The 23673-nt window shown below is 35.7% G+C and overlaps 1 protein-coding gene across 1 annotated transcript in view; it reads right to left on the bottom strand.

Moving 5' to 3' along the window:
* SMC5 (structural maintenance of chromosomes 5) overlaps window positions 1-23673 on the bottom strand; it is a 68567-nt gene that overhangs the window by 41422 nt on the left and 3472 nt on the right. The window contains exons 2-7 of the mRNA XM_074205256.1: window positions 19845-19986; window positions 14726-14778; window positions 12326-12488; window positions 8903-9037; window positions 1595-1735; window positions 146-307 (exon numbers count right to left, since the gene is read on the bottom strand). Coding sequence (XP_074061357.1) covers window positions 146-307; window positions 1595-1735; window positions 8903-9037; window positions 12326-12488; window positions 14726-14778; window positions 19845-19986 — 796 coding nt within the window. The remainder of the gene's footprint in view (window positions 1-145; window positions 308-1594; window positions 1736-8902; window positions 9038-12325; window positions 12489-14725; window positions 14779-19844; window positions 19987-23673) is intronic.

Consider the following 23673-nt stretch of genomic DNA (forward strand, 5'->3'; position numbering starts at 1 on the left):
TTCCTATTAGAAAATTTTGGTAGAGAAAATATCTTTCTAGTATCTCAGTTCCTACAAGGGCAGATTTGGTAACACCAATCTAGGGTCTAGAATATACATTTTTTGCTATGCTTATCTATATGAAAAGCAATCTGAAATTTATTACCTTTACTTTGACCTGATTATCCAATTGTCGGCGCTGCCTTTCATACTCTTGAATTTTTTGTGTTAGGGGACCCTGAGTCTCTTTGAGTTTTTTGAGCTCTTCCTTCATCTGGTCACGATTCTGTTTTACTACTTCATATTGTTGGCGAACATTCTCATATTCCTTGCAAAAAAGTGAGGGGATAGAATTTAACCTGTTATTCTAGGTCGGTATATAAATGATGTTAAACTGCACAGACTAAGAGTAAGAGTAGGAAGAAAAAGAGAGTTGAAAAAACAAAAAAGTATAAATTGGGGAGAAAATAAAGAAATATCTGAGAATAGAGCAACGAAAAAGAAAAAAGTGGACAAAGAGTGTGACCAGAGGTCTTTCAAAAACAACCATTTCTATTCTATTTATTCCACTAGGATGCATTAAGTCAAGAGCAGAAACTCAAATTAAAAATCAAAAGTGAAGTTAAGTGAAAAACCATAGTACTCTTATTAAAAGTTAGAGATGTTAATTCACAAGAAATAAATAATTTAATAGTGCTAAAAAATCAAAGCAAATAGAAGTAGCAATTATATAGCAATCAGACGTAGAATAATAGAACACAGAGAATATGAGATTTTGGGTGTATCAGAAGCTAAAATTTCTATTTATTGTATCTTTGAAGTAATTTCTGAAGACCAGACCACCATACATCAAAAGACTAAATTCTCACACACTCATAAAAACATGCACTCTCCCCTCTCCCTCCTTCTGAACACTTAAAAAACATAAGAGATTTTTATTCACAAATTTTTATCACATTTCTCATTTTAAGAGTTGCCATGGCCAAAAGTTATTTTTATTGGATGGTCAACCTTCTGGTAGTGAGTTCTTCAACCATTTGTTAGGCTGATGTGCTTAGATTACAAAAGGTCTATTGTCAGTCTGACAATCTTTCTAATCCCTACAAAATGACTGAGCAAAGTAAAACTTGACTGGAAATCCTAGATGAGTAAAATTGAAAAAAAAACTGATGAAATCTCCATTCCAATTCAGTACATATACAAATTAAAGTTACAAGGATGAAATGAGATATATCCCCCTGAATCTAAAGAGATTAGTCTTCAACTGGAAGTTGAAGCATAATATATATATTTATAAAATAATAAGCGTAAACATGATTATTAAAGGAGGGAAATCTTTAGTTGAAATCTATAGATGGGATTTTAAGAACTCATAGAATACAGATTAAACAATAAAATATTCCTTGATTAACTACTGTGTAATAAAACAGCAATTAATAACAAGTCACCAAATCATATCACAAAATGGAACAAGAAAATATAACATACATATGTAATAAATAAGGCAAAATATTGTAAAACAAATGTAATACAATAAAGATGCATTCTTTCTTACTGTTTATTCACGTAAACGTTTTCATTTGAAGAGAAAATTATATCCAAAAATTAGACTTACCACCCATGGCCTTTTTGCTTCAAGCATCTCAATTAAATCCAAATGACGTTTGCACTCATAATATCTCTCCACATCCTGCTTATGTCTTTCATTAGTCTGTTTCAGTTTTTCCAAGTAGTCACTTTTCTCTTTGCAAGCAATCTATATGAGGATAAATTAACACAAAAACATACTAAAAAACTTGTAGATAAAAATCTGATACATGTAAAAATTCCATTATGGTGAGTTTCATAGGACCTTCAAATGATATTGCTATAGTAAAATTTAAATGAGTATTTTTATTATTATCAACATTCTTAGCTTTCAGGTTCTAGAAACAAAACACAATTCAACAAAATTTAGTAAGCCACTATGAAAAAGTACAATTTCAACACTGCAAATTAGTATCAAGATAGAAATCTTCTAAACATAAAATCAAAACAAATATCTCAACTCATTTGCTTTTTTAAAGCTACTGAATCATTTTGAGTTATGTGCTAACTTTGCTTTTATTATTTAGTTAAGAGCTAGGTAAGACTCTCAGATGATAATGACTGATATAAGAAAGGATACTGGATTTAGAGTTAAAAGGATCAGGGTTCAAATTTGGATCTGGCACTTACTAGTGGTATGACCCTGAATATGTAACTTAACTCCTTTAGGTCCCAAGTTCTTTTATATGTAAAATGAAAAGGTTGAACTCTTAACATTTTCTTGGTCTCTTTCTATGGAACACTCTTAAGGATGGTAATGCATTTACAAAATTAAGTATAAGTAAAAGATAACTTTACGAAAAGAGACAAACAGCTAGGGGAATGAGCAAAGGCTTCCCAAAGAAAGTGGCCTCAGTTCTTAGTCTTGAAGGAAGCTAAAAATTATAAGAGAAAAAAGGACATATGAAAGAATGGAGTAATAAAAGATCTCATTTGGGGAAAAGTAAGGAAACCAGTCTGGTTCAAATATAGAGTGTCTGAAAAAAAAAGGGAGAAGGGATATAAGGTTGAGAATATATTACGAAGGACTTTAATTAGCAAGCTAAGAACATGACATTTTTATCCTAGAGGCAACAGGGAGTTACTTAAGAGTGTTGAACAGGGGAAATAACATTCTAAGAGCTGCCCTTTAGGAAGATTACTTATACGATCAATCTATTAGTAAGAATTTATTTAGTGCCTACAAAATGCCAAATACAGTTTGTGTCCTCAAGAAGCTTAAAGTTCACTAGAAGGAAACAAAATATTCACAGAAAAGGAAATAAAAAGAAAGATCAACTGGGGGAAATCAGAAAAGGCCTTTTGAAGAAGATAGCACCTGAGCTAAGCTTTGAAGGAAGGTAGTCCAAGGGACTAAGATGATGAAAGGAGAAAATTCCAGGGTAGAGAATAATCTGTGGATTATCAAAGGCATGGAGGCAAGAAAGAGACTCTTATGTATTTTGAAAAGCAGGTAGGACAACTTGGGCTGAAGTATCAGATGTGTGTGTGTATGTCAAAGGAAGTAATATGGAAACATCTATTAAAACTATACTGGAAACAAATTGTGAATGTCAAAAATAGTGTGTACTTCAGACCTCAAGATAATAGGAAGCCCTAAAGCCTTTGAGGCAGAAGAGTGACATGGTCAGATCCACACACTACAAAGATCAATTTAATATCTAGCTGTTAAAGACAGAGAAGACAGAGAAACAGAAATATCAATTAGAAGGTGATGGGTACAGTTCAGGTAGAGGATGATGAAGGCCTAAACTAGTGTGATTATGGTGTGATCAGAAAAGAGGATGGATATGAGTGAGGAACACTGAAGTGGCAGAAAATTTAAGACTCAGCAAACAATTACACATAAAGGGAGGGAGGGTTGTGTGAGTGAGAATGAAAAGTTTAAGAAGACACCTAGATAGTGAAGGTGGGCAACTTACAGAATGGGGATACTTCTGAGATAAAATGGCAAATTAGACAGAGAGATCAGTTTAAGGGGAAAGATGAATTCTATTTTGGTTACGATGAATTTGAAATGTCTACACAATATCCAATTAGGGACAGAGGTCCAGATTGGGGCTGAACACATAAATCTGAGAATTACCTGCATAGAAATGAAAATTGAACCCATAAGAGCTGAGGTCACTAAAGAAAGTAAGTCTATATAGAGAAAACAGAAGATAGAACAGAGCCCTAGTGTACATCAAAACCCAGATATAGGGCATGACTGATAAACCTACAAAGCAGTCTCAGAACTAAAAAAAAGTTATCAGAGAATTAGGCAGAAGGGACCAAGGGCATAAATAGAAGGAATTAGTTTTGCCAAGAAGAAGGCTTACCCCTTTCTCTGAGACTAAAGCAAAGGACCAGAATGATGGAATTTTGATGGATAGTCCTGGAGAGGGGAGAAGGCTTGTACACATTGAAGAACTATGTGAAGAATGACTTAATAAAGGTAAAGAGGGAAAGTAGAGAATCCAGTTAGGAGTCTGGTGTTAAAATCTAGATGAGAGGTGAAGATAGTCTGAACTAAGGAGTGGTCACATAAATGAGAAAGGGATGGAGGAGAGATAGGTAAAAGAGGTAGAATGGGTAAGATTTGGCAACTGACTGGGTGGGTCTTATGTGTGAGAGCTTTAAAGGTTTCAAATGTGAGTAACTAGAACACAGTGGAAATACCTTCAATTAACATAGGGGTACTTGGAAAGGGATGTAACTTATGATGGAGATTGCAGCTAATGTGGTGGTGGTGGGGGGGGGGGGTTGGAACTAGAGTCATCTTCTTAGAGATAAAATGAACTCAGGTCCTGATAAGATCAAGTGAGGAAATCACCAAAAGGGTGAAGCCACACTTGGGGAGTGATCCCCCAAATAAACTCTCCTGCCCCATACTCTTTTTTTTTTGCAAGGTAGTAGGGGGGGGTTAAGTGACTTGCCCAAGGCCACACAGAAGGTAATTACTACATGACTGAGGCAAGATTTGAACTCAGGTACTCCTGACTCCAATGTCAGTGTTCTATCCACCGCGCCCCATCTAGCTGCACCAACCTGCCCCTATACTCTTATGGCTTATACCCTGATGGCTCATCTTCCTTTGGGAGGTAAAACTGCTCTTAGGGACTATTATCTCCTTGATAAACTCTCATTCTCCCATACCTTTATTTATGGTTATCCTTCATAATGGTTGCTCCAAATCTTTCTTTCCTTAGCTTCTGCTAACCCCAGCAATACCTAAATAAGCTTTTTTTTTTTGATCCCTAAATTCTTCTGGGTCAGAATCAATCATTTAATTGAATTCTTTCAAATTTGCTTGAACCCCTAACTTTTAGCTAGTCACACATACTTATGAGCAATTTTTAAAAAGTATACTATGTTATAGAAACGCTTGATTTGTCTCATTAAAAATGAATAAAAATTTAAAAGATAAGTATAGGGGGGGTGGAGCCAAGATGGCCACAAGAAGGGATCGAGTCTTAGGAGCTCTCTGATAAAAATTCATAAACTAAGGATTCTAACTAAACTCTCAAGAGACAGAACCCACAAAGGGACCCAGTGAGGCAGTTCTCCTACTCAAGGTAACCTGGAAAAGAGCAGAAAGGCTCTGCTCCCCAGGGTCAGAGGGGTGGCCCGCCAGAGGGGTGGCCCACCAGAGCCAAAGAATTTCAGCCTCCCGGAGGCAGCCCCAGGACGCTGGGAGCTGCAGCTCACAGCAGCAGGGGAGTCTCCTGAGTTGCACCCCGGGGAGCACCAGCACAAACTGGGGGAACAGCAGGGGACCTCTGCCAGAGCAAGCACATGGAGCCCAGCCCTCAGGGCACACAGCAAGCAGCTTGGTCTTTGGGCAGCCCAAATCCAGGAAACAGAAGCAGGCAGAGCTGGTAAGCAGGAGCCCCCAGGACATGAGCCCACTGAGCTGAGAGAGGGGAGTGAAGAGAGAGAGAGACTGCCGAGCTCTGTCCTCTGCCTCTGGAACAGGACTCTGGGGCTCTGACCATATTCAGATCCAGATCCCAATCTAGGCCCCCCCCATAGAACAACAGGGCCCCCCCACCTCGGCCCAGTGGCAGAAGGGGGCGCTTATGTTCATTCACAGACCAGGAAGGAGGACAGAACCTCACACACTGAGAACCTTGTGGGAGTGTCCCAAAAGCTCAGGAAGCACCCCCAAAAAACAGGCTTAGGCTGGGAAAATGAACAAGCAAAGAAATAAGAGGAAGACCATTGAGAAATATTTTGCAAATGAGCCCAAGAAGGATCAAAATACTCAGTCTGAAGATGAGGAAGCACAAGCTCCTACATCTAAAGACTCCAAGAAAAACAGAAATTGGGCTCAGGCTATGATAGAGCTCAAAAAAGACTTTGAAAATCAAATGAGGGAGTTGGAAGAAAAATTGGGAAAAGAAAGGAGAGAGATGCAGGAAAAACATGAAAATGAAGTCAGCAGCTTAGTCAAGGAAATCCAAAAAAATGCTGAAGAAACTAGCATGCTAAAAACCAGCTTAGGTCAAATGGACAAAACAGTTCAAAAAGTTATTGAGGAGAAGAATGCTTTAAAAAGCAAAACTGGCCAGATGGAAAAAGAGATAAGAAAACTCTCTGAGGAGAATAAATCCTTCAGAAAAAGAATAGAATTCAGGGAGATTGATGAATTTACCAGAAATCAGGAATCAATACTTCAAAACCAAAAAAATGAAAAATTAGAAGAAAATGTGAAATATCTCATTGAAAAAAACAACTGATATGGAAAACAGACTTAGGAAAGACAATTTGAAAATTATTGGAATACCTGAAAGTCATTATCAGGAAAAGAGCCTTGACACATCATTTTCAAAGAATTACTACAGGAAAATTGCCCTGATATTCTAGAAGCAGAGGGCAAAACAGAAATGGAGAGAATCCACTGATCCCCCCAAGAAAGAGATCCCAAAAAACCAACCCCTAGGAATATTATAGCCAAGTTCCAGAACTCCCAAGTCAAAGAGAAAATATTACAAGCAGCCAGAAGGACACAGTTCAAATATCGTGGAGCTGCAGTCAGGATCACTCAGGACTTAGCATCATCTACATTGGAAGCTCATAGGGCTTGGAATACAATATACCGGAAGGCAAAAGAGCTTAGAATGCAGCCAAAAATGAACTACCCAGCAAGGCTGAATGTCCTCTTCCAGGGAAAAAGATGGACTTTCAATGAACCAGGGGAATTTCAAAGGTTCCTTTTGGAATGGCCAGAGCTGAACAGAAGGTTTGATCTTCAGATACAGGACTCAGGTGAAGCATGGAGATTGGAGGAGAGGGGGGAAATATGAGGGACTTAATGAGGATGAACTGCATGTATAGAAAAATGATACTGATAATATTCATATGAACCATCTCAGGTTAATAGAGCAAGTAGAGGGAGCTTTTATAGTTGAAGCACAGGAGAAAGCTGAATTTGAAGATAATACATGGTGTAAAAATGGAGTCAATAGGAAAAAAAAGGGAAATGGAAAGGGAGAAAGAAAAAGGAGAGGAGAAATAGTCCAAGATATTTCACATAATAAGATTTTTTTTATTACAATGAGCTATTGCAATGATATGGAAGGGGGGAGGCAAGGGGGAATAAGGGAACCTTTGCTCTCATCAGAGATGGCTAGGAGAGGAAACAGCAAATGTACTCAATGGGGTATAGACATCTGGAGTAAGAAGGAGGGGGGAGCAGGGGGAAGGGGTGGGGATGTGAATAAAGGAAGACCATGGGGGGACAGTGGTCAGATATAACACATTTTCTTTTTTTACTTCTTGCAAGGGGCTGGGATTGGATGGCCTGCCCAGGACCATAGGGCCAGGTGGATTCTGGGCCTAAGGGGTGGTATGGGGGCTCAGGGCTCCTTGGCCCCAGGACCAGGGATCTGTCTGCTGAGCCACTCAGCAACCCTACAGCAGAGTCAGAGTGAAAGGAGAGAGAAAATATAGTACATGGTAGTGGAGAAATAAGAAAGGAGGGAGTTGCGATCAGCAAATGGCAACGTTGGAAAAATATGGAAGTAACTTTTGTGATGGACTTATCATCAAGAATGTGATCCACTCATGACAGAGTTGATGGTGTTGGAACAAAGACTCAAGCACATTTTTTGTTATTATTATTTGGGGGAGGGTGCAGGGCAAGTGGGGCTGGGTGGCCTGCCTGGAGCCACATAGCAGAATAATCTTTGGGTGTCTGAGGCCGGATTCGGACCCAGGTGCTCCTGGCTCAAGGGCCAATGCTCTGTCTGCCACCCAGCCACCCCTACTATTATTACTATTTTATTTTATTTTGGGTCTTTTTTTTCCCTTCCTCTTTTTGGTTTTTGCAGGGCAGTGGGGATCGGGTGGCTTGCATGTCACATGGCTGGGTGATTATTGGGTTTATGAGGCTGGATATGGACTCGGGTGCTCGTGGCTCCAGGGCTGGTGCTTCGTCCACTGCCCCACCTGGCCATACCTACAATTATTACTATTATTATTTTTTTTAATTTTAATTTTTTTTCTCTCCCCTTTACTTTTTTGCCCAAGCAAGTCTATCTATATTCATGGGGGGAGGGGTGTTTTGTTTACTTGTAAACAAGTATATTTTATTAATGTAAAAAAAAATTTGTACAAAATGAGAATAAAAAAACATTAGAAAATAAATATAAAAAAGAAAACAAAAATAAAAGTAGAGAGGTGGGGGTGCTACAGATGTGAAAAGCTATTCACTTTCAGAGGAGTCATTGTATTATTAATTTTATTTAACTGCTTTTCTTTGTTACAAGAGACCTTTAATGAAGTACAAATGATCTGTAAATAAGTGCTTGTGATGTAAAAACAAAATTCATCAATAAAACCTAAAATCAAAACAAAACAAAAAAATAAAATAAAAATAAAAAAATAAAAGATAAGTATGAAGTATTTTAAAGCACTTTTTTTTAGCGACTTAGCTCTGAAAGGAAGGGGAGATAGAGGAAAATATATCCCCAGTGCTGAACAGTACCTGGCACAGAATAGTCACTTAATGTTTACCAAACTGAACTGAAGAGTGACAAGGTGAAATTTTTAAACAATATGAAAAACCTGTATTAAAGTACACACACTTCATTATTGAGATATTAGAATTTGTTCATATTCTCACTCAAACTCCATTAACTCTAGTAGTAACTGACTTTTTAAAAATCGCCATCATAAAAACTTAATTTAAGTATTTAAAAATAATCTTTAAACATGATTGTAAATGTCAAATATAAACAAGTCAAAAATAAGGTAATGGCAGTCTAAAAGTTATCTTTTACATCATTAACACATCCCATAACTCCAGTCTAAGAAAGATCCTTATAATTTGTTCCATTATACTATTAAATACCTGGAGATGTTTTTCTTTCTCTCTGAAGTTTTTGAGTTCACAATGAAATTTGTGCATTTCTGGAGGACCAATTGACTTCTCAGTAGCTTCAAGAAGTTCAACTCCACTGAGTTTTGCAAATTCTCCAACTCTGTCCTAGAGCACCAGAAGCATCAGTATTTTGTTATGAAAATGTCATTTCATAAGACATAATAGTTATTTGTGATTTATTGATATTTTCTAACTACAAACCACAAAAAGTTATTTTAAATGAAGAACTGGTAAAGAAATGCTACAGGTACCCTTTTGCAAAAGATATAATCAAAGTCAGTTAAAGAATAATTGTCTAGATGAGGTCTATGAACCTGTTTTTAAAAATCTTTTGAAAGCTATATTTCAATACAATTGATTTTCTTTATAATCCTGTATTTTTTAATTTCATGCACTTAAAAACATCGTTTATTCTAAGGGGTTCACAGGTTTAAGTAAACTGCCAAAGGAATTCATGACAAAAAAAAGTTATGAAACTTTGGACTCTAAATAAAAAATGATAAATAACTCTTGACCATGATATAATACTGTTAATACAGATCTTATAGAAAAAATGATAATTCCAGTACTTGAAGGTACAAAATTTGATATTTATCTCTCTCTCTCTCTCTCTCTCTCTATCTGGTTAGCTAACTAAAAAAATAAAATAGCAGAAGTAAAGTTAAAGATCAATGCCAAATTAGAATAAAAATGAGACAGCAAATTAAGCAATTGATCTATTTCAAGTTACTGACACTAAGATAATAGAAATTGAGCAGACACCAGATATTCTCATCATTTCCTAAAGAAATTTGATGAAAGTTAACTGCCACAATGAGGAAAACCATTATGTCTAAGACTGACTCAGCCAGAAAATGCTTGATCTGCTTTGCCAACCATAGATATACCAGACAAAGGCTGGTTTATAATAAATATAAAATTAATTTACAAAAACTTTATGTAGACAGAAGGAAGATTAAAGGCAGTAGTATCTCATATGTTGGAAAAAAGGATGGAAAAACAATTTATAGCAAATCTGATGAGAAATCTAATTAAGCCATATTATCTTTAGAATATTTAAACAGGAAACTTGAAGAATAGATAAAAAAAAGATGAAAAATGTTAATTGTCCAGATTTCCATATCAAACTCTTTTCTTCATTGCTGACTATAGAGACTATATTTGGAAATCCTAATAAAATTGTCCTTGATGGGCTGATAGAGTAAGTAGAAATGGCACTAAAGAAAAAGAAAAAAAGAGAATGGAAGAGCAACTGGACTAGATGTGTTTATCTGCTCAGAGAGGTCTCTGCTGGAGGTGTCAGATTTTTGAGGACAGTAAGGGACCAATTCTTTAACTATCTAGAAAAGGATATCTTATCATGCAATTTCCCCTATATACTTGGGAGAAAAAAGAATCACAGATATTATTGTCAAAAAATGTGAAAATATTAGTAACTGCCTACTTTCCTGTTTTTATAATACCCTTTTGAGAATTATCTATAAATATGAAAGGTACTCTATAAAAAAGATGAAGGGCTTTTGAAAAATTTTTTTTCAGCAAAATCACCCAACTCACTGAAACATAGAGAAGAGTGGCAAAGAAAAATTTTTGTTCTCATGGTTCAGTACTCTTTTATTAATAGGAATCATGATAAAGGAACATTTAAATTGGCAACAAAGAAAAGTTCCCAGGAGATTGGGCTTCCAGATCTATTTACCCAGTCTTGAGATTCTTTGGCTTCTCCAGTCCTTCCTTCTCTATCCCCACCCAATAATCCCCCTTTTTTTTACTTAGGACTCACAATAGAAGAGGCAGCTTTGCATCTCTGTGAATTAAACTGCTATTAAAAGCTTCCCAATACCAAGCTAAGGGAAAAAAGGCAGTTAACTACAATGGGAGAACAGGGAAGGAGAATATGAAATCTTAGGGCAGAAGGAAGCATTTTGTGATAACCTAAAACATACACTGATATTCACTGATGCAGAGAATATAACATTCCACAATACTGTCTAAATAAACACTTCGATTTGTCAGAGTAAAATGTTGCCTTAAAATTCTCTTCTGGGGCAGCTAGATGGTGCAGGGGATGGAGCACCGGCCCTGGAGTCAGGAGGACCTAAGTTCAAATCTGACCTCAGACACTTAATTACCAGTGAGACCTTGGAAAAGTCACTTAACCCCAGTGCCTGGCAAAAACCAAAAAAAAAAAAAGATTCTCTTCAATAAGGTTTTCCCAGTAACTATTAAAAAAATTACAAAATTCCTTGAAAGATGTCAACAGAAATTTTTATTTAACAATCCTCTGATTATTAAAGAGTTAAATTTTTAAAAAGAGACATATATTTGTCAAAGGCATCTGCCAATATTATGAAGGTTATCTGGAATAGAATCCAGGATACCTAAAGGGAATGGAAATACCCTACAGAAGATAAGAACTCCCAGCTGTTTGTTAATATTATTGTGTGGACTTATCAAGCTTCAGAAGAATGTACAACCACCTAAATTTATAATCACTTAAAATGTTTCAACCTAATTATTCACATAAGAAAAAGCAAGTGGATAAGGAACATCTTTTGCTCAGACTATGATATACAAATGAAGAGTTTGTCTATAAAACAGATCCATCAGGACAAACGTCCAGGATAGACAATCTGGAATGACAATGTACTGTCAAACACTAAAGGAAAAAAAAGGAGAGTAAAGCTGGTTTCTAGTTAGGAAAATACACAATGCATTCAATATCCCCAAACTTCCCCTGAAACAAAGAGCTATTTTTTCAACACCATTAGACTTCCAATAGGACTATATAGCTGTTAAGTCGTGGAATTAGTAATAGCTCTGAAAAATTAAATGTTACGGTCAAACAAAGGGCAATGGCCAGATTCATACAAATGCAATACAGGATACGAAGATGTATTATCTGAAAGAGAAGACCCAATCGGTAGCAAAAATGAGAAATGTCATAGACAGATTGTATGGTTCCACTGCCCTCTACACAAAGTCCAGACAGCTAAAGGGAAAAAAATCCCAGAAAGATGGGTAGAGTACTGGGGGAAGGATTTACATGAGAAAAAAATTAAAAACTACATAAGAATGTGATTGGTTCCACTTTGAATAATCTTGAAAGGAGAAGCCACTTTGAGATTACAGATCCACTTAAAGAAGTATTAATGTGATAGATTGTTTACTAATCCAGATTTAACATTTGATAGAAACTGAAAATTTAAGAGAAAGTATTGCTTCTTATAAATATAAATTTACTATTAAGAATATAATTTTCCCAATTATCACTAAATTTACAACTGCTACAAAATGTAGTCCAAAACATTTAAATTATTTTCCCCTTCAAGAACCAAAAGCTCTTTAAATCATGCAAACATAAATTTTCCAGTCTTTACAACTTATTCATACCTGAGGAAGAAACTGGCAAAGATTGCCTACTTGAATATTCAAGGCTGATACCTGTTCTTCTACTGCTTTCTGAGTTGCAGATTTTTTATCGATGAACCAAGATGATTGATTTTTAAGCACATCAATTTCTCGAGTAATAATGATATTTCCAGAAGTCTTGAACCTAGTTAACAAATATATTTTAAAATACTTTATTTTCAAAATGTAGTTTGAAAGTTGCCTAAATTCACTGGCATCAAAATTAATTTGTCACTTTAAATATGATGTAGCCCAAATAATAACATATAATTAGGGAGAAGCTAGATCATACACTGGTCAGAGTGCCAGGCCTGGAGTCAGGAAGACTCATCTTCCTGAATTCAAAAGTGGTCTTAGACATTTACTGGTTAGCTGACGCTAGGCAGGTCACTTAACCCTGTTTGCCTTGCTTTCATCTGTAAAATGAGATGAAGAAGGAAATGGCAAACCATTCTAGTATCTGCCAAAAAAAATATCAAATGTGGAAAAAAAAAAGAAAATCTCAAATGTGGTCACAGAGGTTAGAAAGAGTTCTTGCTTCTAAATGTTAGATATTTATTTTTCAGTCAATTACTTAAGAGGCAAAATATTAAAAACACTCAAACCAAAATTACTAGTAGCATTCATTTATTCAACACACAAACATTTAATTGACAGAACTTGTCAAATGACTGGATGTGGTGCATAAGGAAAGGAAAAATATCAAAAATGACCTAAAATTTTTGAATTGTAACTGGGAAGAACTGTGGAGTTATCAATAGAAATAAGGAAAGGTCAGAAGGACCTTTGTTCCAAAATAAAAAAACCCAACAACCTTTAAGACAACCTATTTATAACCTTAAGAAAGGTATGAATTTTCAAATGTGATAAGCTATATATCCTAATAAGTAGTCTTCTGAATCAATCTTAGATATGGTACATTCATTCCATTCCTAGATTGAAGGAAAACAAATAAAAAAAAAAGATGGAAACTGGATGGAGGAAAGCTGAACATTCAGTCTTAAAAGTTTATTTTGAACCACTATGAATTCTCAAAGATACAGTCAAATTTAATGAAAATTAAATCTTGCAAATCCAAATCTAAATGATTTCTTAATTATTGACACCATTTCTTTTTTTTTACTAATACAAAAAAGCAGAGCTAATATTTCTTTTATTTACCTATCCCTTAAGACTACTGAATATTCCAAGTAATAATTTTGTTTGGTAAGCCTTTATTAATATGGTTATAAATTCTCCAAAGTTAAATCCCTCGTTTTTACTTTTTCATCTTGCACATTTTAGTTTTTTTTAAAATAACTTTCTTTTACTCTAAATTGTAAAAAGTATGATCCTGCATAAAGAACATTGGACTAAGAATCAGAAAACATGAGTATCTATGTGTGATACTACTAAGAAGTCTTGAACACAAAATTTACTTAATTTCTCAGGATCTCAATATCCTCATCTGTAAAATGATGAGTTAGACTTTAAAGTCTTTAAAGTCTCTTTCAAGTCTAATATTCTGTGATTTGTTATTATCCTCTCCTAACACACACACACACACACACACACACACAAATTTATTTTTTTTAGGATTTTGCAAGGCAAATGGGGTTAAGTGGCTTGCCCAAGGCCACACAGTTAAGCAATTATTAAGTATCTGAGGCCGTACTTGAACTCAGCTACTCCTGACTCGAGTCAGTACTCTATCCACTGTGCCACCTGGCCAACCCTTAACCTATATTTTTTATATAATTTCTCTATTATTACAATTTCAAAGATTAAAAGTTCTCTGAGATTTCTGCATGTTCTAGAAAATAGGGTAAATTTCCATCTAAATCACCTGAAAAAACCAAATGGTATTAATACAATTTTAATTTGTATCATACCTACACTTCCTTCTATAATCCCCTCTCCCTACTCCTATTAGAACTCTCAACTTCTTTTCACTTAACCTACTTTCTCTGACTGCTCAAGTTAACAAAATGATTTATTTAGAATCTAAATGTTCATTAATATATAGCTCTGCTCTGCTTTGGGTTTACATTTATGGCCACTGAATCTCGCCCCCCACTGAATGTCCTCAAGTGCACATATAAATATTGCAGATTGTTAAATTCTTCTACATCTGATTATAATTCATTCTCTAAAATAATTTTAAAACAAGAAATAGCTTAAGTAATTTTAATGGAGAATACATTCCCCTAAAGGAAATTAATTTTTAAAGAAAATGCTTGCATTTAAATAATCAAAAAGCAAAGTTAAGCAGCATATTTGTTTGCTGAATAAAAGTTTAAATATTGGTAACAGGATATAGCTGATGTTACTGCATTATTAGTTTCTTAAATGAATACAAAACAAGAGAATAAATATTTAAGTTTGAGCATTTTCAACACTCACAATTCAATTTCAATTGACCCTTTGGCACACCCTCGCTTCACATAAAAGCCAACCTATAGAACAAAAGAAAAGGCAAAATAAGTGAGTGAATTCTTGAGAAATTATCTAACTTACTAGAAAGCAGACATTCAGCATAGGCATTCCTAAATATCTTTACTTATCAGGTGACCATATTTGATTCTTTAACATACACAACACATAACATTTATATTCTCTCAACTGTGTAAAGTTGCAATATCTAAATTCTACCACTAATTCCTCCCACATAGGACTTCTAATTCATTATAATGGCAAAGTATATAAAGCACAAAGATTGAGTTTAAATAAGACAATATTGTGTTTATAGTCTAGAAAAGAGATTTATCACACATACAAATATACAGTACAAATAACTAGAGAACAAAAATAGATGATTAAGAGAGGTATAAGCAAGTGCTAAATGAAGTCTGGGGTGGGGGTGGGGGGAGAAGATTATCATTGACTGAGGAGAAGAAAGGAACAAGAGGGTCAAGGAAAATTTCCTAAAGTAGATGTTATTTGATTAGGGATCTGAAGGATGGATAAGAATTCAACAGGCAAAAAAAAAAAAAAGTGGAGAAAATAATCCAAGCAGATAACACAAGAAAAGATAGGGAGGTGGGAAAGCAACATTTTAAATAGTCAAAATTGGTGGGGTTTGAGATAAGGGAAGAAGATAGTTTGATTAATTATTGTTTGTCCTTTGTTCTCAAAAAGAAACATGCCTCAAGAAGGTGATGCCACGGCTTGCAAATCCATGAAATGGATTTAAAACAGGGAGGGCTGTGCAAAGGTAAAGGAGGAGAGGGAAGGGAAGAGAAGAAAGGAAGGAGCTATATTGCTCAACTGGCCAATTTCAGTTGGGTCCCCAGTGGGGATGCCTTAAATCCAAATCACTCTTGGCTCCCATTTATGTCAGTCACTGTTTGGGCCCAGATATTTTAGAATGAATGTAATTGTTGAGGTAGTAAAGGGCAACTGTTTCTGTTTTAGCCAGAAATCCTGAGGATTTTCCCTTCCCAGACTGATTTTTTTGATTAAGTAAAAGAGACCATTTCTTTTTTATCTAAGCCTTAATCGCCTAGAAAAGACCTTAGGCCATGGTTCCACTGCATCCAGGGTCATCTCCAGTTATCCTGATTTACAATTGGCACTGGCAGCTGAACCCAAATGGTTCCAGAGGAAGTGAAGCTGGTGACTTTGCACAGTCCTTCCACGCTTAAATCCTATTCATTTGCAAGGTATGGCATCACCTTCTTTGATATCTTGGCCCACTTCAGGATTATTAGAAGATCAAACAAGAAAGTAGAATGACATCAGAGTGTGGAAAGCTTTGAATACTAGGGGTTTTTTTAATCTGGCATTAGAATATAGCATAAATTGATTGACTAAGTTGGGGAAAAAGTAAGAAGCTGGTTGCATTGTTAGAAGATTATTGCAAAAGTCTTAGAGGGTGTTTTTTTTTCTTTCATTCTCAAAGAAGACTATGATATCAGAAGACATGCCAAAACATTTATGTGAATTGGATTTGAGTGAGGGGAGTGCTGTGCTAAGCAACTTTATTTTCTCCTCTGAAGTCATTTGGGTCTAGTAATTAGATAATGTAGATATGAATCAGGATGACTGGAGATGACCCTGGAGGCGATGCAAACAAGGTTAAGTGACTTGTCCAAGATCACAGAGTTAATGTGTCTGAGGCTGGATTTGAACTCCTAACTCCAGGGGCAGTGGTCCATCCACTGTAGTATCTAGCTGCACCACCTAGAGGGTGGTTGCAACTGTTAATAGAGGATGGATATAAGATTTGTTAGAGGAGAATTAATAATGGGGAAAAGAAGCTATGACCAAAAATACTATGATAAACTATCACTCTGTATCACCATGCACCTATTATTTGTAAACCATTTATATATAAATCATAATTGCCAAGCATTGAGTAATTTAGCTAGTTAGTAATAAACACATATTTTAATGCTTTAAATAAACAAGTGCTAGTTTTACACTCATTATTGTAAAGTAGATACATTTTAGTTAACTGTGTATTATAACACAGTAATATTAAAGAACTGTTTCTCTGAAATATACTTTTGACCCTTGAATAATCGCACTGGGGTTCCATGTCTCTGAAACTTCACAAACAATGACTAGTGTAGAATCAACAAGCATTTATTAAGAGTCCTTCTATGTGCTTATCATTGTGACAAGTACTAGGATAGAGATAAAAATGAACAATTCCTAACCTTTTTTTTTGAATGCTATTTTATTTTTTCCATTTATATGCAAAGATTTTTTCAACATTCCTCTTTTTGTAAGCTTTTGAGTTTCACATTTTTCTACCCCCCCCATGATACGAAGTGATATAGGTTATACATGTACAATCATCCAATTCCTATCCTTAAGAAACTTACATTCTCATTCTCTGGAGGGATTTAAACATTTATACATATTTATAAAATAAATACAAGGTAATTATAATAGGGAAGGTTTTATCAGCCAAGGGAATCAAGAAAGACTTCAAGGCACTTTTAGAAATATAGGTTAAAGTCAAGTCATGAAGGGATTTAGATGCCACAGAAAGTAAATTCTCTTTCCTAAAGATAACATGGAATCAATGGAATTTATTAAGTAGAGGGACAACATGGACAGACTTGGGCCTTAAGAAATTATTTTGGCAACTGTGTAAATAGATTGAAAAGGAGAGAGATTTAGGGTAAAAAGAGACATTAGGAGAGTATTACAATAGCTGAGATAATGAAATGCTGAATTTGAATGATGGTCATTTGAGGGGAGAGAAAGGGAAGCATGTTGAGGAATGAATTCAAGAGTTATTGTAGAGATTAAAAACAAGGTCTGAAAAGTGGGTAATGCTCTCTACAGAATAGAGATATTCTGTAGATATTCAAAAGGTAGGGTGGGTTTGGGAGAAAAAATTATGAATTCTGATTTAGAGATAGTGAGTTTGAGAAGTTTTGCTAGACCTCAAATTAGAAATGTTCAATGAGTAGTTGAAGACTGGAGCTTAGGTGAGACAAGAATATACAGATCTGAGTTAACTTCATAGAGATAATTAAACCAGTGGCATCTGAGAAAGTGTAACAAGAAAATAAAAGAGGGTCCAGGACAGAATCTTGGTACACACCCCCATTTGGAGATGTAATATGGATGATGCTCCACAAAGGAGATGGAGCAGTCAAATAGTAAGAAAGAAAACCAAAGGAGTCTCCAGGAAGAAAAGACAGTGATCAATGTTAAATGCTGAAGAAAGATTGAAAAAAGGAGTGTGAAGAGAAAATGTTATCAGATTTGGTAATTTTTAAACACACTGATTTTTGTATTGAATCTCAGCACTAATTCTTCTATGAACATCTTACATACATAACTAAGCCTAGTTTCTCCTATTAGTTCCCTGCATCAAGAATACATCTTAATGCCTCTTAAAAAGATCTGCAATTTCAAGTGGGTATATTCTAGGATAATCACTTTAGATTTTAACAAATATATTCTCTGACTTAAATACACCCCCCCCACTACCACCAGTACTCACTCCCTACATATATATTATTTTGGGGGGAGGGGATGGGGGGAGGTAGCACAATAGGGATTAAGTGACTTGCTCAATGTCATATAGCTAACAAGTGTCAAGTGTCAAGTCTCTGAGGTCACATTTGAACTCAGATCCTGATTCCAGGTCAGTGTTCTATCTGATTTTAGATCAATTCTTCTTAAGATGAATTACTGACACTAGTAAGTTTTCATGTGTAGGAGATATAAAATATAAGCTGTATATGGGAAATAAAGTTCTTTCAGTGCAAACATTCCATGTGTCAGAAAAAAAATGTGTTATGAAAATCAGGGTGCATGAGGTACTAACTACCATCAGAGGCTTGGAGCCCTAGAATGCTAATTATTCAAGAGTAAAAGTGATTTCAAAGAGAAATGGCATATTTGCAAGCCTTTGTGTATATGAGAACCATGGTTTATAGTCCCAAAGGGCACACAAGGATTCAGTGTAATAGCAGTGGACATTCTACATTCTGTCACAGTGCCTTTATGCAATGATAGAAGTGCCAGCAAATTCTGTCAAATAACAGTCAGATTCTATATTAAAAATCACTATATCTTCCCTTTACAACTTTCTGTCTAGCAACATTGGACTCACCCCAGGCCATGCCCTGGGGTCCCAACAGGTTCTTGGTGACTTCCTGTCTCCTAACACTATTTAGGAAAATCAAAGCCATGCTTCACCTCATATGCCTCTCAGGCCAAGTTCTTCTGGGTCTGGACAACTCCCCAATTCCTCCTTTAGCTCTGGAACCACAAACTATGAGCAAATCAATCCTACCATTGTTTTTTAATTGAATATGCCAATCTTGCCCCTCTCTGGCCTCACTCACCATACTTGTACCTTTCCCCTTTCACCACTTCCCAATGTTTGCTTTGCTTTTTTGTTTGTAACCCCAGAGCTTAACCCTAGAACTTAACCCAGCTCTTGGTATATAGTAATTGTTCAATTAATGCTTTTTCATTTATTCATATCTAAATGAAAAATTTCTAAGCTTCTGTAGAAGAGACTGTACTATCATAGGAGCAGAGTTTGAGGAGAAACAAGAAAACCTAAAGAATGTATTAATCACACACACAGACATGTTAGAGACTTTGCTTTTAAACTTTATAAAGCTTTACTAAATGCTAAACCTCAATAATTTTGTAACATAATTTTGATAATGTTGCTATTATAATGTTAGAAGTGTCAGTCTCTTATAATTACAAGTAAAACTTTCAGAGTTTCAACCCACTCTAAGAGCTGATGGTTACTTTATAAACAGAGCTTGAAAGGTTTTCCAAAATCATCTAATTTAGAAAAATATGACTAAAAACTTAAGCTCACCAAAAAAGCAGTGGGAATGTCTCCTTTCCTTTAAAGAAAAAGCAAAATATTTTGTTTCATATCCCTTTTCTTTCATCTGTTTTTTTCCTACTTTGACTGCTACTCAAATAAAATGGGCTTATGAAATCAAGGAATTCAGATATGGCACCAAATACACATAAAACTTACTTAGCATCAAGCAAATGATGACACTGAAAAAGTAATGTTACTTACCTTATCTACTCGGCCTATGAAGGATGGTTTCCCTGCCAATCCAAGACAAATAGCACAAACTATGCTGGATTTCCCCGTTCCATTAGCTCCAACTATCATATTCAGGTTAGGTCCTGGGATTACTTCACAGGTATCATAAGTTCTGAAAGAAAATGCAGCTAAAATTACAAAACAAATGACCCAGTGTATAAAGACCTAACATGCCTTAAAGTAAGTCCCAATTGAATTCCTCCTGGTCCATTTCTCTTACTCCAGGAGATAAAACAAAAGAAATTCCTCCATTTCCAAGGATATGGTAATCCTTTGTAAATATAGAAGGTTGTTCCTAGTACTAATCACCTCAGGTGAATGAGGATGGAACTGCCAGAACCTTAAAACAGTTACCATTTATCACCTTTATCCATTTCTCAAAAAAAAGTATACTCTATCCATCATCCAACTTTCCAAGGAGCTTTCCCAAGGAAATTGGAAAGAGTTTTAGAGATCTATTTCTTAACAATATTAGAAAAACTAAAATGGAAGTTTTTAATGTTTCCACACTGATCATCAAAAACTGGTGATTCACACAGTATTATTGATACTGCCAGAAAGGAATCTATAAATCGTTGCTAAGACAAAGACTCAATACCTAGAGACCTCAGGGGCATCAACAGGTGTTTTCACCTATTAGTAGTAGTGTTTTATATTCACTAAGCTAATGCCATAGAAGAAAGTTAATTTAAATGCATAGTTATCAATAAAGAATTGATAGGATAAATCCCATGACTGGAATAAATCAATTAACCAAAAACATTTATTAACTGACCATATGCCAGCTTTTCTGCTAGTCAATGGGAATCAAAGATAAAAATGAAACAGTCTATGACCTCAAAAAAACCAATTGTGGACACATAAGTATAAAAGGACAACTGGAGGCAGGGTAGGAAAAGGGAGACACTAAGTAGTTAGGGGAATCAGGAAAAGCTTCAAATGGTTTTAAGTTCAGTTTTTAAATAAATCAGAGATTTCATGAGGCTAGAGTAAAGATGTAAAGATATAGATTCCAGGCATGGGAGATAGCCAGCACAAAGCTACAAAGACAGGAAAGCTAAACAGCTCTTTGCAATAGAAGGGTATACTTTATTCAAAAGAAATTAAGAAAGAGACTAGAGAGTGGGACATTTACATTACTGTTGCCGCTGATTTGTTTCTTGGGTTTGGTTCTGCCCCAAGATGAATCATGACTCAGATTCAGGTTTTGGAAAGAAAATAGAAATGTATTAAAGGAAGTTACAGCATATTAAGTGATAGAAACGTTAAAAGGAGTTTAAAGAGAAAACCTCTTAGATTGTTGACTGAATTGGCCAAATCAGCTAGCCAGGGGTCAGTAGGAGGCTGGAAAGGTTCAAGAGGAGGAATCCCTCCCTCAGATCTCCTAAAATTCTCTCCCCCAGAGTCCACATTTGAGTGACCCAAGTCCCTCATTGGAGATTTTGCCTTTTGGGGAAGGGTCTCTTTTGGGTGGTCTTCCAGGGCTTGTGCTCACTGGCTGCCCACTAGAAAACAATGCAATACAAATCAGGTTGAAGGTCAGGCCCTCAGATGTGGCCTAAATTAGATGATAAAGGAAGGAAGATTCCCTTTACAATGCAAACAAAAGATTTACAGGGGCGGCTAGGTGGCTTAGTGGATAAAGCAATGGCCCTGGGAGTCAGGAAGTACCTGAGTTCAAATCTGTTCTCAGACCAGATTTATTTACCTAGCTGTGTGGCCTTGGGCAAGCCACTTAACTCCATTTGCCTTGCAAAAACCTAAAAAAACAAAGATTTACAAAGTTTGTCTCCAACTGATCTCATCACTCCCATGCTCAGGTTTCTCTACATCATATTCCCCCCTCAATTATTAGGGACCCAGATTCTTCTGGGTAATTTGGATGAAGGTCCACCTTCTGGAACTTCTTCAAAGCTGAGAAGGGGTGTAGCAGTCTCCCTACCTAACCTATTGGGGGGCCTGCCACTCCATCAACTATACCACCTTACTGAATGATAATGTCTTAAAGTCCTTGCTATTAAGGGTCAAATCTGTTTACAAGAATTATCCCAGGCTGCTCAAGGAATCCATGAACAAGCAAATAGTAGGTGCCAGGTATTATGCTTCAAGTTTACTATCCAACTTCATAAAGACAATGCTAAGAGAAGTCAGAAAGGAGGGCAATCCAAAGAACAAGCCAGGGCAAAGGCACAGCGTGGAGAAACGAATGGCTATGTGCATACAAGGAACAGCAAAGTCAGAGTGAGAAGAGTACTACAAAAGACTGGAAAGAATTGTTGGGGTCAGGTTGTAAAGAGTTTTAAATGCCAAATAGAAATTTATAATTATTTCCAGAATAAGAGGGAGACACTTGGGTTTACTGTTTAGGGTAATGAAATGACCAGACCTGTCCTTTAAAAAAATCAGTTTATGTGGTATATGTATGTCATGGAACACTACTGTTCTATTAGAAACCAGGAGGGATGGGAATTCAGGGAAACCTGGAGGGATTTGCATGAACTGATGCTGAGTGAGATGAGCAGAAACAGAAAAACACTGTACACCCTAATAGCAACATGGGGATGATGATCAACCTTGATGGACTCACTCATCCCATCAGTGCAACAATCAGGGACAATTTGGGGTTCTCTGCAATGGAGAATATCATCTGTATTCAGAGAAATAACTGTGGAATTTGAACAAAGACCAAGGACTATTACCTTAAATTTAGAAAAAAAGCCTGATATCTTACTGTCTGATCTTGCTATCTCTTATACTTTATGTTTCTTCCTTAAGGATATGATTTCTCTCTCATCACACTCAATTTGGATCAATGTATACCATGGAAACAATGTAGAAGACTGACAAACTGCCTTCTGCATGTGTGGGGGAGGGACATAAGATTAGGGGAAAAATTGTAAAACTCAAATAAAATCTGTAATTTAAAAAAAAGATTATGTGCAGTTTTATAGCCCTTTCAGCATAGTTCCAACCTGCATTGGTGTAACTATTTTCCCATATATTCTCCAGAATTTGTCATTTTCCTTTTCTGTCATTTTAGCCAATCTCATATGACATGGTACCTAAGAGTTGTTTTAATTATTGATTTAGAGCATTTTTCATGATTATTGGTAACTTTGATTTCTTCCTGTCAAAACTGCCTATTCATATTTGATGTATTATCCAACTAAGGAACGGCTCCTATGTTTTAGACCTTTATTACAGAAACTTGGTGAAACCTCCCCCCACCCCTGCCAATTTCCTTCTTTTCTTTTGATTTCACTGGTTATGTCTGTGAAAAACTTGTTTAATTTTATGTAATTAAAATTATTCCTTTTATGTCCCATGAACCTCTCTCTCTCGTTTTGTCATGTGGTCTTCTGGTTACAGTTCTGACAGGTAATTTTTCCATGTTTCCCTAATTTGCTTATCTAAATAGATATTTACCTATTTTTGAATTTAGCCTGGTAGATGATATGATATATTATCATGTATGCTTAGTTTGTCAGATGACTTTCAAATTTTCTAACAGTTTCTGTCAACTTCTTACCCCAATAACTGAGATCCTTGGGCTTATCAAACACAAAGTTACATATATGTGTGTGTGTGTGTGTGTGTGTGTGTATATATATATATGATATGTGCATACCTAATCTATTTTCATTGTACAGTCATTCTAGCTCTTATTCATTACCAGTTTTGATGATTTCTTGTCAGTAACATAGTTTGAAATCTGGTATTGGTAGATCACATTTTGTCCCAACAATTGCCTTGATATTCTTGACCTTTTGTTCTTCGAGATGAATTTTATTTTTTTCTA

This window comes from Macrotis lagotis, chromosome X (genome assembly GCF_037893015.1).
Source record: "Macrotis lagotis isolate mMagLag1 chromosome X, bilby.v1.9.chrom.fasta, whole genome shotgun sequence".
Lineage (NCBI taxonomy): Eukaryota > Metazoa > Chordata > Mammalia > Peramelemorphia > Peramelidae > Macrotis > Macrotis lagotis.